Genomic DNA, 16929 nt, shown 5'->3' on the forward strand with positions numbered 1-16929 from the left:
GCCAGTGGAATTTAGGAGGAGAGGCAGGCCTCCTGAGCACAGTGTCCTGATGCTCCAGGGTTGTGAGACACGAGGCAGGTAGGGGCTGGGATGGCGGGAGGAGGTGCAGGAGCAGCCTGCTGCGTCCCCTCCAGCCCTCCAGCTGAAATCCACCCTGATAGACCGCTGCTGGCCGAGAGCCGGGACACCCTGGGACTCGGGTGTTCTCAGCTGACCTTTCCACAGTCCCCAAGCAGATGGGGCTGCGTGTTTGCCTTGGCTCCTTGCTGCACTTGGGAGCGGACATTCATTCTTAGATGTCTCAGTGTACCCGGGGGGCAGAGAGCATGGAGTTTGTTTATAAATGAGTGTTTGGTGTAGACTTAGACCTGACTTGACACGAACTGAGCTGCTTCAGGGATGCTTAACCCAAAATGAACAGGAATTCTTGTCTAAAATAACTTGGCCATGGTAATACAAACTGTAAATGATACAAACTCACTGCAAGATCTGGGGAGCATGTACTTCATCGGAAATACCACCTAGTGTTTATCCAGAAAGGGGTCTCCGAGTTGACATTCACAGACCTAAAATCTGTGGCAGGGATGTGAGCGGGGGAGTGTCACGGAGGGTGATCTCGCTCTGGGGGCAGGATGGGTCTCTCAGAGGAGGGGGAGGTGTTCTGAGAGGCAGGGTTTGGTAAGACCATACTGATTGGTGGTATCCTGCTTCTTGTTTTGCAGATTGGAAACCTGGACGATTACTACCACTTTTATCACAGCAAAACCTTTAAGAGGTCGACCTTGAGCAGCAGAGGCCCTCACACCTTCCTCAGGATGGACCCCCAGGTACAGCTCCGCTCCCTGGGCAGGTGCTGTCTGAGGGCCTAGAGTGTCATGTGCGGGTTGTTTGTGTCTCTGGTTCTGAAAATGCCCAAGTCTGGATTTTAATGAGATTCTCCATGACCCTAAGTTTTCCTCTCTGAACAAAACAAAACAGATGTGCAGCTACATATCAGAGCATTTAAAAACTCCAAATATTTCGGTCCTTTGTAAGACTTAAGAATTTAAATTCTTGACTTCTGTTTGAAACAACAATCAAATGACTATAGGGCTATCATTTTAAATCTTTAAAAGTCAACAAAACACATAGTAATTAGCGGAGATAAATGTGTGCATCTTACCCATAAAGGCTATGGAATTCAAAATGTCGTTTTAATAATGAAATTAGAGTTTGGATAGGCAGGTGTTTTTGTGGTTGTCATAACACATATCTTAATGGTTACCATGAACTTGAAAACTTGGGCAGTGAATGTGGCTTTTTCTTTAAAAATCCCTGTGATCTTTGAGATGAAAACAGTTGTAATTTAAAAAGAGGCTAATAACGTTTTTAGTATAATTCTTATTTATCAGTGGTTAATCATACTTTCTACATAGATTTGAGATTAATATTTGACTCATGGGTCAGCAGATACTTGGTAAGATTAAAGATGTAAGATGGCCAAGTGAGCCTTTGATGGCCTCATTCATTCACCAGGTGATTTTGGAATACCTGCTGTGTGTCCCTGTATGTCTGTATCAGGGCCATTGGAGTGGACAGTGGGGCTGACAGTCTATAGAAATACACATGATATATCACAGGGCATTGAGAGCTACAAGGGATGGTGAAGTGCAAGTGACAAGAAGTTACAGCCCCAACAAACAAATGAGGCCATTGGTAAACTGTAGTTTTAGAACATGGAAATCACCCTCTCCTAAAAGCAGTGTGCAGAGTGTTCATTTAGACTCCCAAGCAGGCATGGGGTGTTCCTGCAGGGATCCCCAGAGAAAGTGGATAGTAAAGTTTCTGCAGAGAAGCTGGCCGTGGTGGTGTCCCAAGCACCACCCCCCACCTCACCCCAACCCCACCACCCCGCCACCATCGTGGCTCCTCTTGTGTTGATGGGAGAGATGGTTTGTCCTGGGAACGCTTCTCCAGTTACAACTTTGTGATTTCTGGTTTCAAGAGCATGGGGAAGTCATCCCAGTGCATGAGCCAGCCCATCCACGAGCTGGGCTCTGATAAGGTGGACACACAGTGTATGGTTCTGAGTTCACTTTATGGGTGGGTACGAGGATGGTCGGATGCATGGTGGGTGGGTGGACAAACAGAAGGAGATAGAATCAAATACTGTGCTAATCCCATTCTTCCCTCACAGCTAAGAGGAAGTTTGTGTTTATGAAGGGCATCTTATGTGCCTCCTCCCACCCGGTGTCTGTGTTCACACCACGGAGCTGGAAGGACACTTTTCACAGGGGCTGGTGCATTTTTTTTCCCTCTCAGAAGCGAAGCCAGGTGGTAGTGGCTAAGTCGCACAGGACAGGCCATTGGAGAAGAGTGAGCAGACCCCATGTCACCATAGGGCTGAGTGCAGAGTGCATGACCATCACAAAGACACATGGGGGTCCTTGCAGCTGGTGGTGGGGGTGGTGCTGAGGTTCGCAGGGGCTCCTCACCTGTCTAAGCTCAGAAGGGAGTTGCTGCCGTGCCCTCCACAATTTTTCTTAAGCACGCAGAGGTCTGTCTTGTGAGAACAGCATGCTTGTTTGGAGTTACTGTTCCCACAGGGAAAGTCACAGCGAAGGGATGCTGTTTGCATGGGGGACATCCCCCTCCCCTTAGAGATGTGCATGAGAACAGGATGGGATGGTGGGATTCTTTGTCATTTATTTATTTGGCTACATGTCTTTTATTTATTTTAATTAATTTATTTGGCTGCATCTGGTGTTGCAGCATGCAGACTCTCTAGTTGTGGTGAGTGGGCTCAGTAGTTGCAGCATCTGGGCTCTCCAGTTACAGCACTTGGGCTCTGGAGCATGTGGAATCTTAGATCCCCAACATGGGATGGAAACCTTGTCTCTGGCATTGCAAGGCAGATTCTTGCAGGGCTGTCCCTGGATGGGAAGTTTCTTGATTCCCTTTCTCCTGCCCAACAGGATGCTTGGCCTCCCCACCAGCAATAGAAATGGATCAGAGGCCAGACAAGAGATTCAGGCGAGACTTTACTGGGGCCCCTGCTGCAGCAGAGAGAGCAGGAACAAACAACAGGCTCCCTTGCTTGCTTGCTTCCCGATGTGGGTGGGGTGGGGGGAGGTGGTTCCTTATATGGGGTGAGGGTCAGGGTGTGTTCAGGGTCAGGCTGGAGGGGTGGCTTAGGTGGTCCTCCCGCCCCTTTGGTGGTGTTGAGTGCAGGGGGCGTGTGCAGTCCCCTGCTTCTGTTCCAGGCTCTTCAGAAGTGGCAGCTGGGTTTTTAGTCTTTTTGTATCTTGTCCGGAATTTCCCCCAACTGTGCATGCATGCAGTTACTTTTAGTCCCATACACTTTCTCTGTATCTTGTTGCTGGAGGAGAGGTTTGTGCAGGTACAAGCACCTCAGTGAAGGGCCCCAGGCCTCTGCGTGTCTCATTTCTGAGGAATTTTGGAGAACTAAGTGGCTTCTCAATTGTTAAAACTATGGCAGAAGTGAAATAGGAGATGTAACCTGTGTTTTGGCATGGGGGTGGGTGGGTAGGGGGATTCACTCTTTTTTTTTTTAATTTTATTTTATTTTTAAACTTTACATAATTGTATTAGTTTTGCCAAATATCAAAATGAATCCGCCACAGGTATACATGTGTTCCCCATCCTGAACCCGCCTCCCTCCTCCCTCCCCATACCATCCCTCTGGGTCGTCCCAGTGCGCCAGCCCCAAGCATCCAGTATCGTGCATCGAACCTGGACTGGCGACTCGTTTCATACATGATATTTTACATGTTTCAATGCCATTCTCCCAAATCTTCCAACCCTCTCCGTCTCCCACAGAGTCCATAAGACTGTTCTATACATCAGTGTCTCTTTTGCTGTCTCGTACACAGGGTTATTGTTACCATCTTTCTAAATTCCATATATATGTGTTAGTATACTGTATTGGTGTTTTTCCTTCTGGCTTACTTCACTCTGTATAATAGGCTCCAGTTTCATCCATCTCATTAGAACTGATTCAAATGTATTCTTTTTAATGGCTGAGTAATACTCCATTGTGTATATGTACCACAGCTTTCTTATCCATTCATCTGCTGATGGACATCTAGGTTGCTTCCATGTCCTGGCTATTATAAACAGTGCTGCGATGAACATTGGGGTACACGTGTCTCTTTCCCTTCTGGTTTCCTCAGTGTGTATGCCCAGCAGTGGGATTGCTGGATCATAAGGCAGTTCTATTTCCAGTTTTTTAAGGATTCTCCACACTGTTCTCCATAGTGGCTGTACTAGTTTGCATTCCCACCAACAGTGTAAGAGGGTTCCCTTTTCTCCACACCCTCTCCAGCATTTATTACTTGTAGACTTTTGGATCGCAGCCATTCTGACTGGTGTGAAATGGTACCTCATAGTGGTTTTGATTTGCATTTCTCTGATAATGAGTGATGTTGAGCATCTTTTCATGTGTTTGTTAGCCATCTGTATGTCTTCTTTGGAGAAATCTCTATTTAGTTCTTTGGCCCATTTTTTGATTGGGTCATTTATTTTTCTGGAGTTGAGCTGTAGGAGTTGCTTGTATATTTTTGAGATTAGTTGTTTGTCAGTTGCTTCATTTGCTATTATTTTCTTCCATTCTGAAGGCTGTCTTTTCACCTTGCTAATAGTTTCCTTTGATGTGCAGAAGCTTTTAAGGTTAATTAGGTCCCATTTGTTTATTTTTGCTTTTATTTCCAATATTCTGGGAGGTGGGTCATAGAGGATCCTGCTGTGATGTATGTCAGAGAGTGTTTTGCCTATGTTCTCCTCTAGGAGTTTTATAGTTTCTGGTCTAGTGTCTAAATTGTAAACCTTTTAAAGGTATTCAACTCAACTGTTCCACCCTTCCTTTCAGAATTACTAACTGTGCACCTGCTGAGTGTGACCCTGTGTCCAGGAACGCGGAGATGCCCACCTGGTGGTCCTCTGGCCCGTGGCCCCAGCAGGGCCAGACATGGGGCCTGGCTGTGAGGCTGCAGGAGACAGCTGGGCAGGACTTGGGGCGGGCCCCAGCTGGCTCCTCTTTGGCATCTGTGGTGATGGGCTTGTGCCGTGTGAGTGGGTTCCAGGCACTGCGTTCACTCTGGGTCTGCGGGCAGGGGCTCCCGATCATCAGTTGTGGCCTCGAAGAAGAGGGGAGGAACTCCCACAGGCAGTGCCAGTTAACTTTTTTCAAATTAAAAATCCTTTTTATGCAGAGCTTCTTAATCAGCTCCTGGCAGAGCTGCTGTGGGAGCATCCTGCCAACAGAGAAGAAGGAGAGAAAAGGTAAACGCTGCGCATTCCAGTGCCCGCAAGGCCCACGTGATTGCGAGTGTTTCCCACAGTTCTCATTAAATATTTAGCCCCAGGGAGAGCATATAGACAATGGAACCAATGACAAATTCAGAATCGCAACTGAAACGCCTCCGTTTAAATCAGTCTAGTTTTAATGCAAACCAAATCAATTAGCTGTCAGTCTGACTAATATTTACTCTACCAAGTCATTGTAATGAAATATCAGGTAAAATTAGCTATTTTACAGAGATGTTTAGTGTTATCTTTTTCTGCAGTGCACTAGGATGCTTTCCCAAATTAGCGAAGTGTTTTGTGACACCTTCGCGATCAGAGAGTTGTGTAATTAATATTAAAAAAGGGAAAAGATGATTTAATACTATCCAGCATCATTGGAATGCAGTTGCCATCGTGTTTGAATGACCAAACTGGAGATGAATGTTATAGGGCTTAGGATAAAGTTCAATCGAATGCAGATGGTATTTTATTTTAATTAGCTCCAGTCCCTATTGTATACAATTGCTTTGATAAGTGATGGAATTTAAAGCCCACCCCTACTTAGCCTGAAAGTTGATAGAGTGTGCATTTGTTAAACAGAACCAAACAGAACACCAGCGGGAGGAAAGATTGAAGACTTCAGTCACATGCACGCACATTCTTTAGGCATCTCTGCTCTGACCCTATACCAGCGTCATGCAGTTGTTGTCCCTAATTACCTTTACTTGGTGTTCTAAACCACCTTTGAAAAGGGCCATTTTGCTCTAAGAGCCTGGTGGGCCAGCCCTCTCTCTTCTTGGGAGAACAGCCAGCCTGCTCTCCGGGTGCGGTATCAGTCGCTGGGTTTCTCCAAAGGGCTGTCATTTAAGCCAACTGAAAGCATTTGTTTTTAACTTGTTCTTTCGCCAAGAGTCTGGAGCAGGGTGGATGTTACAGAAGCACCAGCCAATAGCTGTAAGGGCTCCCAAATGTTTTAAAAATTACTTGTTCTGACTATGTTCCAAGCTGGCTGATAGTTGGATGTTGCGTCTTCCAAGCCTTACATTTTAGAGTGGTGACTCTGGCTCAGCCCTCCCACTGTGTGCTCAGCCAGATCAATGACGGAAATGGAAGGATAAAGATGTTGTCAGGGGCCCTCGGTGGCTCCTCATGGAGTAGTGGGAGGCTTCGGGTTGACTCTCTGCTCTAGCCCTTCAGCGCCTGGGAGCTGGGAAGTGATTTCCAGGGCCAGGGTGGGCATGCTGTTTGTGGGACAGGACTTTGCCCCAGAGCTTCATCAGCTTCAGGTTCTTCTCCAGCAGTGATGCAACACTGAAGCTGATCTTTCCATTAACCACAGAGGGACTTTTATCTGAGTTTTGTGTGCTAGAGCCACTGGGTGTGCAAACAAACAGAAAGTTCCTGGCAAATACCAGCATGTGGACAGGAAGTGGCTGCATTGATTTGGGGGTTGATGAACTGTGGGATGGGCGGGGGAGGGGAGGGGATGGGTTGGACTGGGGAGTGGGGTGGACTGCCACACACAGCCCGATGGGTCCGCCCATGTGGGGTGGGGAGGCCTTCCGCTGTCTGCACACTTCAGCACAACCCCGCTGGGTTTAGTGGACTCTGGCTGCTATGAACTGGCAAACAGAATTTTCAAATAGGCTTTAAAAGATGGTGCTTTATGATTTCACCAGCAGGCTCACACTTCCACTTATATGCCTCAAAAAGTCCCACAGTCCCACTTACACGCCTCCAAGAGTCCTACAGTCACCGTGTCCCAAAGCTGAGTAATGTTCCAACCACAGCTGTGTCTCAGAGAGAAGCTGTGCCTCCCCTACTCTCGTTCCTCCGCCTGGGCAGCCCCGTCCTGGCCTTGTCCTGTGTCCCCACCTGCACCCCTACCCCAGCCCTGTCCTCTGTTGCAGCTGTGGGCATCCTTGCCCAGCCCTTGTTGTAGTGCTGCCGCGCCGGGACGTCCTGCCCAGGCCCCCTGGTCTGGCCTCCCTGTAGCCAGGCTGGGCTTTGTGATCCTCATCGGATGACATCTTCACTTTCTCCACCAGCCTGTGCACACACTGCCTCCCCTGGTGTCTCCCCAGTCTCAGCCCGTGCACCCTCCCACTGGGAGCTGGCTCAGGGCGCTGCTCTAAGTGGTGGGAGGTCCGCACTCTGGATCTGTGAGTTCCCTGGGACTCCTGGAGCAGAGGGGTCCAGGCTGTCTAGATATTGTCCCAGCACGAAAGCCACAGGGCCAGAGTTCATCCGGCCACATTTGGAGCTGTCCACTGCTGCAGGGCACGCGCTGTCTTACTGGGCTTGGGAACCCACGGGCGTCCTCCTCCCTGGGGTTCCCAGCACTGCGAGCCCATCCAGAGCAGCAGACAGACCCTTGGCCCTTGGTCCTGCTCTTGTTCCTGTAAATCTGTTTCCAGCTGCCCCAGAAACTGCCAGGACCAAGGGCCCAAGCTCGGCGGAGTTTGTGGGAGTGAGGAGGGCTTCGTTTGCTGGGAATCTGTTACTGACCAGGACTGGCACAGGGCTGCTGGGAACTGCAGGTCATTCCCAGGAGGCCTGGGATTCCAGGTCCAGGAGCTGCAGAGAGGTGCGAGGAGAGATGGCTGGGTTCAGATGCAAGTAGCCCATCTTGTTCCTGGACGACTGGGGGTTGGGGAGGGTGAGTCACGTTCACTCCCAAGTCCGGCAGGCCACCCGGTGAATAGCAGATGGACCCTCAGTGTTTACTGAAGCAGATGTCAATTTTCACAGGGTAGGTTCACATAGCAAGTTGTATCTGTTACTGTTTTCTCATAGACTTCTTTTTATGTAATGACTTTTTTTTAACAAGTGTAACTTTACATAGTATCCTATTTCTGTCTAATTTATGTTCCCTTGTTGTGGTGGCAATGAGGGAAAAAGGGAACCTTCTTCACGTTGCACAGAGGTTGTGATACTGACCCTGAGGTGACGGTGGAAATTTCTCAATGAGCTTATGTCAGCTGAGGCTGGCCTGTGGTCAGCCCTGGATGTGAGTTCCGGTGCTCACACTGGCCCAGCACGGGGAGTGAGGAATCCAGCCCCCACCCCCCATAGTCCATCACCCAGGGATGTTCGAGAAAGGTGTTTCTGGGCCCCCGGGCCTGTGGCTCTGAGGGAGAAACGCCCACCAGGATGCTTGGGTCCTGCAGCGTCCCCGCTGCCCAGTGATCCTGCGTCCCTGTCATTCAACTGCCGAATGCCCAACTTCAGAAGTACCTTGTGTTCTTGGTTAAATTGTGACAAAAGCCCTAAAGAGGGCTTTAATTGACCAGATGGCAGAAGTACTGATGTGGGCCGGCTGGGCACCCCTGTCTGGCTGGTGATTCTGGAGTCAGCGCTCCAGCCCCCTGTCCATTTTGTGATCCTCAGGGCACAGGGCAGGTGGGGAGAGCTTCCTCTTTCCTTTCAGGAAAGGGAGAACTCATATAATCAAGGACCCTGACCTCCTGAGTCCAGTCTTGTCTCCTGCATTTGCAGGTGGGTGGTGCCCACTCATACCAGCGATGAGGGGACACCTCTGGGCCCCTGTCCTTCAACTTTGACAGGGAGGATTTGAGAGGTGGCCTGTGCTCTGGCCAGCTGAAGTAGAGATGTGCCTGGGTCCCCAGTGGCCTCTGTCCCGTGGTGGGATTGGGGGGGCGGGGAGTTGCATCTAGGCTGCATTAGATCAGCTTTGAGTTTTCTGGTTTGACTTCCTTCTCTTCTTCCTCTTCTACTGCCCAGGCTCATGGGTTCGCATAGCAGCCTGGCATCTCCTCCCCACCCTGCGTGGTACCTCAGAGGGCTCAGGTGTCTCCCTGAGACTCGCTCTAAGGAGGCTGGTGCCCTCTGCCCCAGGAGGTCAGCTGGCGGGGGGGTGTCAGTCCTCTGTCTCTGATCACTCTCCACCTCTGCAAGCTGGCCTCAGTTCTGTGCTTCTTAACTGTGCCAGAATCACAGGCCTCTTGGAAAGGCTGATGAAGGCTGTGGACACCATTTCTCTCAGAGGAGGAAAGACACTCTAAGCTCACATCTACACGGCTCTACACACAGCTTCTGGGGCTCTTGGGACTTGAGCCTGCCCCTCCACCCTCCAGGGACCGTGGATGCTGAGCAGGAAGCCCCCACTTGGCAACTGCTCATTTCCTACACATGCAATCCATGGCCTGTCCTCAGAAAAGGAGCACGTCACACACTAAGGTGATGTGCTCTGGTCAGGGAGCATGGTTTCCTTTCTGTGGGTCCTCACGCCATGAGTTCACATCTCACTGCTTCTCAGCTGGTAGAAAGCTGGCCCAGCACGTGCTGCAACAGGTGTGTGGAGCACTCAGGGTTGATGGGACTCGGGATGTGAGCATCCAGGCCTTCACACGCGGGGGCCCCAGACGGGCTGATCCGACCCTCTCTCCACAGGCTGGAGGCTGAGGTGCAGACGACAGGGTCACAGGTTTACTTTCCCAGCGTGCCTGCTGCTCGCCTCTCTCCTGGAGGAGGCCTTCGGATCTGGGCCCTGGACACTTGGAGTCTGGCCTCTCATGACTTCCAGAGACTTGCCCTGGTCTGCAGGCATGGCTGGCTCTGTCACAACACACAGGAGAGGGAGTCTCCATCCTTCCCTGGTGACAGAAGGATGCATCCCTCACTTCAAGGACGCCAAGGTGGGGAGAGAGGGGAAAGCAGACTGGAACTGTCTCTCTTGCTTGTGCACGAACACGGGACCTGAATAGAACTCCATGTCACAGGCTGAGCGTGGGGGCTGTGAGGAGGCAGGCAGCTTGATTCAGTTCCTGCTCTTCCCCTTGAGCTGGTAGGGGTCTGGAAGGGTGGTCACAAGGGTCTCAGAGAAGGGCTGTTGTCCTTCATTCTTTCTCCGAGCGGAGCCCCCAGGGCCCCTTCTGGGCTCCACCAGCTCCTGGTGATGACCCAGAGCTTCCCTAGCAGGCAGGGCCTGTGGGTGGTGGAGGGCATTAAGCAGAGCACAGGTGTGCAGTGGCTTTGGGTGGAGTGCAAGGGCTATTCTTGCTCTGGTGGCATTCTTTCATGGGACAAAGTTTCAGAACAGCCCCTTGACACTTTTTGTACTCGGGACGACCTGCTGGCTGCCTTCTGGCCCAGCAGCCCAAGGGAAGAGGGCGTGGGCCTCCTGCCCATACAACACTTGGGCACTGCATGGCCTGATAACTCACAGTTTTCAAGGCCGTTCTAGGGTCCTGCTCATTTACGTGACCTCTTTCTCAGCATCTTGTAAGTTTACCTCCTCTCAAATGCAGAGTGACATTTAGCGGATACCAAATTTTAACTTGACTTCTTAAGAAGAGAGCTGGAGGAGGTGTTGTCTCCCGAAGTACGCACTGCTCTTCACCTCATCTTGAGAAGATGGTAAAGTCTCATGATGAAAATGTTTAACAGGAAACATGCAGAAAATATAAAAGAAAAAGTCAGAGTGATGTTTCAGCTTCAAAATATGACTGAAGAAATGAAAATGCTTTACACAGGTGATAAAGGCTTGCCCAGACAAGATAACCTGTGCTGAGCTGGGCTCAAATGCGGCAAACCCAAAGCACCAGTCTTCTACACAGAGTCCACACTGCTCCCCTGGTGGTCATGGAGACCCAGTCGCACGCTCTGCTCCACAGTGGTTTTGAAAGTCTGTCTATGGCTATATTTGAAATCTACAGCTTATTCATTTAATGTCATTCCTTCATTCAGAGAGCATTTAGTGAACTCCTACTGTATGCCTCACATCGCCTGGCATACACAAGTACAGTGGTGAGCGAAGTGCAGCCCTGGCTTCACATAGGCCAGTGGGGAGCAAAGGGTGGTCATAAAGACCTGGACATGTCCAGCCAGAGCTGTGGGCGGTGCTGGACGAGCCAGATCAGGGGAGCCCCAGCCCCAGAAGACATGCTTCCCTTTTCAGCGTCAGAGGTCGTTTTGCCATTTAAGGAAGACAGAGGACAAGGACCCTGTTACAGGCTGAGAGCTGGAGAGACTCGCATGACCAAGACACATCCTTCCCTCCTGGGGAGCAGGGTGGTGGCTCCTGAAGAGTCCGTGTCCACGTCCTCCATGTCAGCGGCGTCACTGCACAGACACACTCAGGGCACAGGAGCCTGGCGGCCCACCCCGGCTGGCCCAGGTATCAGGGCAGGGTTCCCTGGTGGGGACAGTAGAGAGGAACACAGTGAAGAGGCACCCACCATGCAACCAGGCCTGCGGGCTGGAGGCCAGGCCAGAGGGGGCCTGGGCAGGGGTCAGACTGCGCCAGGCGTCGGTCATGGAGCAGGGACCCTTCCAGAGTCATGTGACCTCCAGATGCTGGGGGCATGGCAGCCACGATGAGTGGTTGATATGGGTGATGGGGTCCTGACGCCTTTAGGAGACTCTTGTGTTGGAGAGGATCCCTGCTTTGTCCTGACTTGGGGGGTTGAGGGGAGACAGTGGGTTTTAGTGCCACTGATTTAGGAGAATCAGGCAGTGAGAGGGCCCTGGGTGAGTGGGCAGGACCCACTTTTGGGGCAGCTTTAGTTTGAGAGGACAGCAGGGGCAGGTGTCCAGGGCCCAGTGATGTGCAGGGAAGGGCGGTTAGGGTGGGGGCTCCAGCCAGAGCTGGAGTGGGCACCCTGGGATGGCCCCTCTGTTTTGGTGAAGTCCCCACGCCAGTGCCCCCGCTACAGCCCTCAGCCCCTCCTCTGGGGGCTCCAGGTCTGCTGTTAGGTAGGACAGCCTCATGAATTCTCAGACATTAACACCTCAGCCCTGATCAAGGCTGTGATCCCAGGGGGGCCATAGCAAGTGACCACCAACTGGGGGCTTCAGACACCAGAAACATATTGTCTCACCATCTGGAGACCAGAGTCTCCAGAGTTATGGTATTGGCAGGTGTGGTCCCTCTGGGGGGTCCTGCCTTGCCACCTGCAGCTCCTGGCAGCTCCAGGTGCTCCTGGAGCTGTTTTCTTCCCAAGGCCTCACCTTCCTTGGTCTTAGTCTCCCCCTGCCTGTCCCTTGTCAGGATGCTTGTCGTGGGATTCAGGGCACAACCAGATAATCCAGCATGACCTCGTCTTCAGAGCCTTAGCTGATTACAGTTGCAGAGACCCTCTTCCTGAATCAGGTCACATTCCCCCCATTCTGAGTGAGTGAAAGCACCTTTGGGAGGCCGCAATCAACTCCCTGTGAAACCTAATGGGAGTTATGGAGAGCCAACAGGGACTTTCTTGTCCCTTCCTTCCTTCACGGACCTGAAGGTTTTTCAGAGCGATCAGTTCTCTTCCTAAGAAGGCTGGGGCCCCACCCAACAGCTCAGCTCTCACCCTGCACACAATCGCCACATGTGTATATTAATGTGACCCAGGCCGCGGATCTGCTGTCTTCCCTGAGTATATGCCCTTGGCCTTGACAGGTAGCCAAGAGTGCACCGCAGTCTCTCCTGCCATCTTTACCAAAAGGTCTGAGCACCTAGAAGTTCTGAGGGCCCTAGTGAGCCAACCAGAAGTGAAACTGCCATGTAAAATGGGCAGGCTGCCAGCACAACAGGACAACGTTCCCTGTGCTCCGGCCTCTTGGGGCAGGAAGAGCTCACAATCAGCCCCGACCCAGCCCGACTTGCCATCATCACCAGCTCACCGCCTGTGTTCCTTCCTCTTCAGTGGTTTGGGAAAAGTTTCAGAAGGCTTCCCTTATCGTTGGTAAAGAATCCACCTGCAATACAGGAGACCCTGGTTCGATTCCTGGATCAGGAAGATCCACTGGAGAAGGGATAGGTTACCCACTCCAGTATTCTTGGGCTTCCCTTGTGGCTCAGCTGGTAAAGAATCCACCCGAAATGCAGGAGACCTGGGTTCAATCCCTGGGTTGGGAAGATCCCCTGGAGAAGAGAAAGGCTACCCACTCCAGCATTCTGGCCTGGAGAATTCCATGGACTGTATAGTCCATGGGGTCACAAAGAGTCGGACATGACTGAGGGACTTTCACTTCAGAAGGATATGTGTTATCTCTTAAGTGTTTGCTAGAACTCACCTGTGAAGCCATCTGGTCCTGGACCTTCGGATGTTGGGAGTTTTTTCATCACGGTTTCAGTCTCAGCAACTGTGGCTTGTCTGCTCTGGCTCACTTGTTTCCGAGCTCTGCGCAAGAATTGGTTCCACAGATGACATGTCCTTAGGGTCCTGAACTGTGTGTTCTTTTGTCATGAACAGCCTCACTGTTCATGATGAGGTGCCCCTTGGGAAAGCCACAGTTTCAGGCACTTGGCTGGGGGTCACCGGCACCCCTGACCCTCCTGGAGAGGTCCACTGGCTCTGGGTTCCAACCTGAGGGGCCCCTGAAGCAGAGCTCTGTGTCTGAGTGGAGGTGTATGCATGTGTGTGTGTGGGGGGGGGGCGGGGTAGGGCTGGTCCTGGGTGGGAATCAGCGGTGTTTACACTCATGCTCACGACCAGAACCAGCAGTGGACACACTGGAGACAGTGCAGCGTTATTGAGCAGGCCACTGAGTAAGGGGCAATGGGGCCATGCTCCCCAGAGACACAAGGGCCAGTCTGGAAAATGGCAGGAGGATGGAATGCAGGAACCCTCTGCCCTTTCCTGGAGCTGGGTGAGAAGCAGGGCTGTGGCTGGGGCCTGGAGAAGGGAGATGGGGATTGGACCTGACCAGGTGACCATGGGCTGAGTCAGCCTCTGTGCCTGGTATCTGGGAGTTTGTGTGTGCAGGCCTGGCGAGTGATTTGTTGTATCCAGGTCCATTGGCCTGACAGTGCCTGGCAGCTGTCAGTGTCCTGCAGTGACCTGTCCCGGGGAGAGAGCTGCCCCGGACCATGCCACAGGGACAGCCCCCAGCCGTCACCTCCACCCAAACTATGTGTCAACTGGGTTCTTACCCAGAGTGCAGCAGCCACTGAGACCAGGAGCCCTTACTGTCTTATCCCACAGGGGGATTGTTCTGTGACTGGTGGCACTGTGTCCTCTGTCACCTGCCTGATTTGCAGGAGCCACCCAGTTGGCCTTGGGAGAGGAAGGTCCCCCTCCTCTGTGATGGGAAGTACAGCCTGGTGGGTAGTGAGTTGGCCGAGCTGGTGGGCCCAGAGCATCCCATCCCGGGAGCTTGAGCTGTCTGTGGGGTACGACCACTGTACTTAGAGCATGCAGCCCAGCCAATTAGGGCATAGGGTCTTAGGCATTTTACACCTAAAAAGTTAAAGCTTCCTGGTTCAGGTAGTAATACTTTGGGAAGTCTTACAATGCCTTAAGAGGGTGTTATGAGCAGAATATTTCACTGTACAATTTTATTTGCCATGCCCATGTCTCCTGCATCTCCTGAATTGGCAGGCAGGTTCTTTACCGCTGAACCTTCCTTGGTGACATTTCCTTCTAAGCATGTTGTCCTTGGAGATCAGGGTCACCCTTAACTGTGGGGCTGTTCCACTCTCCTCGCTCAGGTGCCTGTGGGGAGGTCAAAGCTGAGGTCTGAGGGGAGCTGCTTGGCCCTTGACCTTTGTGCCTTCATCCCCCTGGGGTCACCCGCCTTGGCCTAACCTCCAAGTCACCCAGCCCCCCATGCCCAAGGCTCCATCCTTGTCTTCCTCCCCTACTTCCCTGCCCTTGGCCACCTGTCTGCCTCACTCTGGGATGCCTGGTGGGAATCCTCAACTGGAGCACCAACTTCTGAGAGCAGGGCTGGGTGTCCCCATTCTGCCCACTGCAGCCCCTGTGCAGAACTGAGTCCCAGTGGCAGGAGAATGGGATTGGGAACCCATAGCAGCTGGACTGAGAAAAAGTTTAGGTTCAGGGCATGGGAGTTCCAGCTCCCTTATCTTTTAAAAGTGAAAAAAACAAAACAAAACACCTCTTCCACTTTGAAATACACACACAAACACACACGTGATGACGATACATCCTTGTGCCAGTCACTGATGGCACACTTTATATGCCATCCTTCCTTGTGATGCCACAGCGATGCCCATTGCACAGGTGATATGAGCAAATTGAGGCCAGGGAGGCTCCCTGCTCGAAGTCACTCCGCTGGTGAGTTTGGGCCCAGATTTGAATCCAAGCAACCAGGCTCCAAGATTCCTGCTCTTAAGTAACATTTATCCTGCCTCTCAAGCTTTTTTCCCTTGGTTGTGACAGCAGGTCATGCCGATTGAAAGAAGTTTATAAAACCCTGAAAATAATTTTAAAATCTTGAACAAACAGTAAAATCTTAAATGAACACCATCCAGGAATTGCTCTCAATATTTTGCTGTGTGCCTCCCTAGGTTTTCTCTGCATGTCTGGTACCAGGTCTGCAGTAGTTGCTGTGCTTCCATTATAGGGATCATCATAATTAACCGTGTCCTCCCGATAAACCATTTGACACCTTTTATGCCTCTGCGCTCTCCATTCCTGACGTGTATTTCCTTTTAATTAGGGAAAAGGGTCACCAGAGTACTGGCCATTTCACAAGGTCTCCTTTAGTAGGATGATTTTCCTACTGTTCCATAAGAGCGGTCCTCTTCCCTTCCATGTGGACTGGTTTTCATCTTTCAAATATGGTTGCTCTGAAGTGAAAATGTCTCCTTGGAATTAACCATCCGAGGCATCTGATAGACCTAGATGTTCATGGAGAAGGATGCCTGGAACACCTGCAAAGCGGCCTTGTGGAACCAGGACATGGCTGCTGAAACAGAGAGTAACTGCGTTTCTCCCCTGCTAGGTGAAATGGCTCCAGCAACAGGAAGTCAAACGGCGGGTGAAGAGACAGGTGCGAAACGACCCGCAGGCACTTTATTTCAACGATCCCATCTGGTCCAACATGTGGTACATGGTAAGTAGGCCATGGGCCTCTGTCCCCACCCTGTGTTTCTGAGACAGGTCAGCTCCAGACAGACGGACTTCATTTGCATGTAGAACCCCTATTTCAGTGCTGTCAGGCACATGCTCTCTTGTGAATCTCTTTCATTATGTGAGGGTCAGGGTGAAGGGCCCCCAGAGCAGGGGAGGGTGGGCGGCACCTTGAGCCATGGATGGAGCCCCTGAAGGGCGGGAACACCAGGGAGAGCCGTGGGGACATGGCCTGGCTGGGGCAGGAGGGCCTTCCGTGTACACGTGGCCAGGTCAGGGCGGGAGAGCGATGCAGCCCTCCTCGATGACTCTTGCTAGGACCAGGAGGAGGAACGGAGGTCCTACCCTGTCCTCCCACTAGCACCACAGCACCTCTGTTGGGCTGGCAGGTCTGTGTCAGGCATGTCTGTGCTGGGGGCTTTGTGTCTTCTGTGCCTGCAGCACTGTGGTGACAAGAACAGCCGCTGCCGGTCAGAAATGAACGTCCAGGCAGCGTGGAAGCGGGGCTACACGGGAAAGAACGTGGTGGTCACCATCCTGGATGACGGCATAGAGAGAAACCACCCCGACCTGGCCCCGAACTACGTAAGTGGAGTCTTGGTGCTGGCTCCCTGAGACGCTGACCTGTGCTAGCCATTACCTGAGACGACGTACAGCATAACCTGCTTAAGCGCCCCCGCCCTGCCCCATTATGTTACAGTACGGAAACCGAGCTGGCGGTGCTGGTGAGCTCAGCTGCCCAGAGCCAGGGGTGTTTGAGAGGGTTCCTGGGCACTGCTGGGGCCCTGAGGGGCTCAGATGTGTGTGCATGGGTGTGCGTGTGGGG

General features: G+C 51.9%; 1 protein-coding gene across 2 annotated transcripts in view; it reads left to right on the forward strand.

Annotated features, from left to right (window-relative positions):
* Positions 1-16929, forward strand: part of PCSK6 (proprotein convertase subtilisin/kexin type 6) — a 170217-nt gene that overhangs the window by 49460 nt on the left and 103828 nt on the right. For both annotated transcript variants that reach the window (XM_055555513.1, XM_055555514.1), the window contains exons 2-4: positions 723-827; positions 15976-16086; positions 16545-16688. In XM_055555513.1, coding sequence (XP_055411488.1) covers positions 723-827; positions 15976-16086; positions 16545-16688 — 360 coding nt within the window. The remainder of the gene's footprint in view (positions 1-722; positions 828-15975; positions 16087-16544; positions 16689-16929) is intronic.

Source organism: Bubalus kerabau, chromosome 19 (genome assembly GCF_029407905.1).
Source record: "Bubalus kerabau isolate K-KA32 ecotype Philippines breed swamp buffalo chromosome 19, PCC_UOA_SB_1v2, whole genome shotgun sequence".
In the NCBI taxonomy this organism is placed as follows: domain Eukaryota; kingdom Metazoa; phylum Chordata; class Mammalia; order Artiodactyla; family Bovidae; genus Bubalus; species Bubalus kerabau.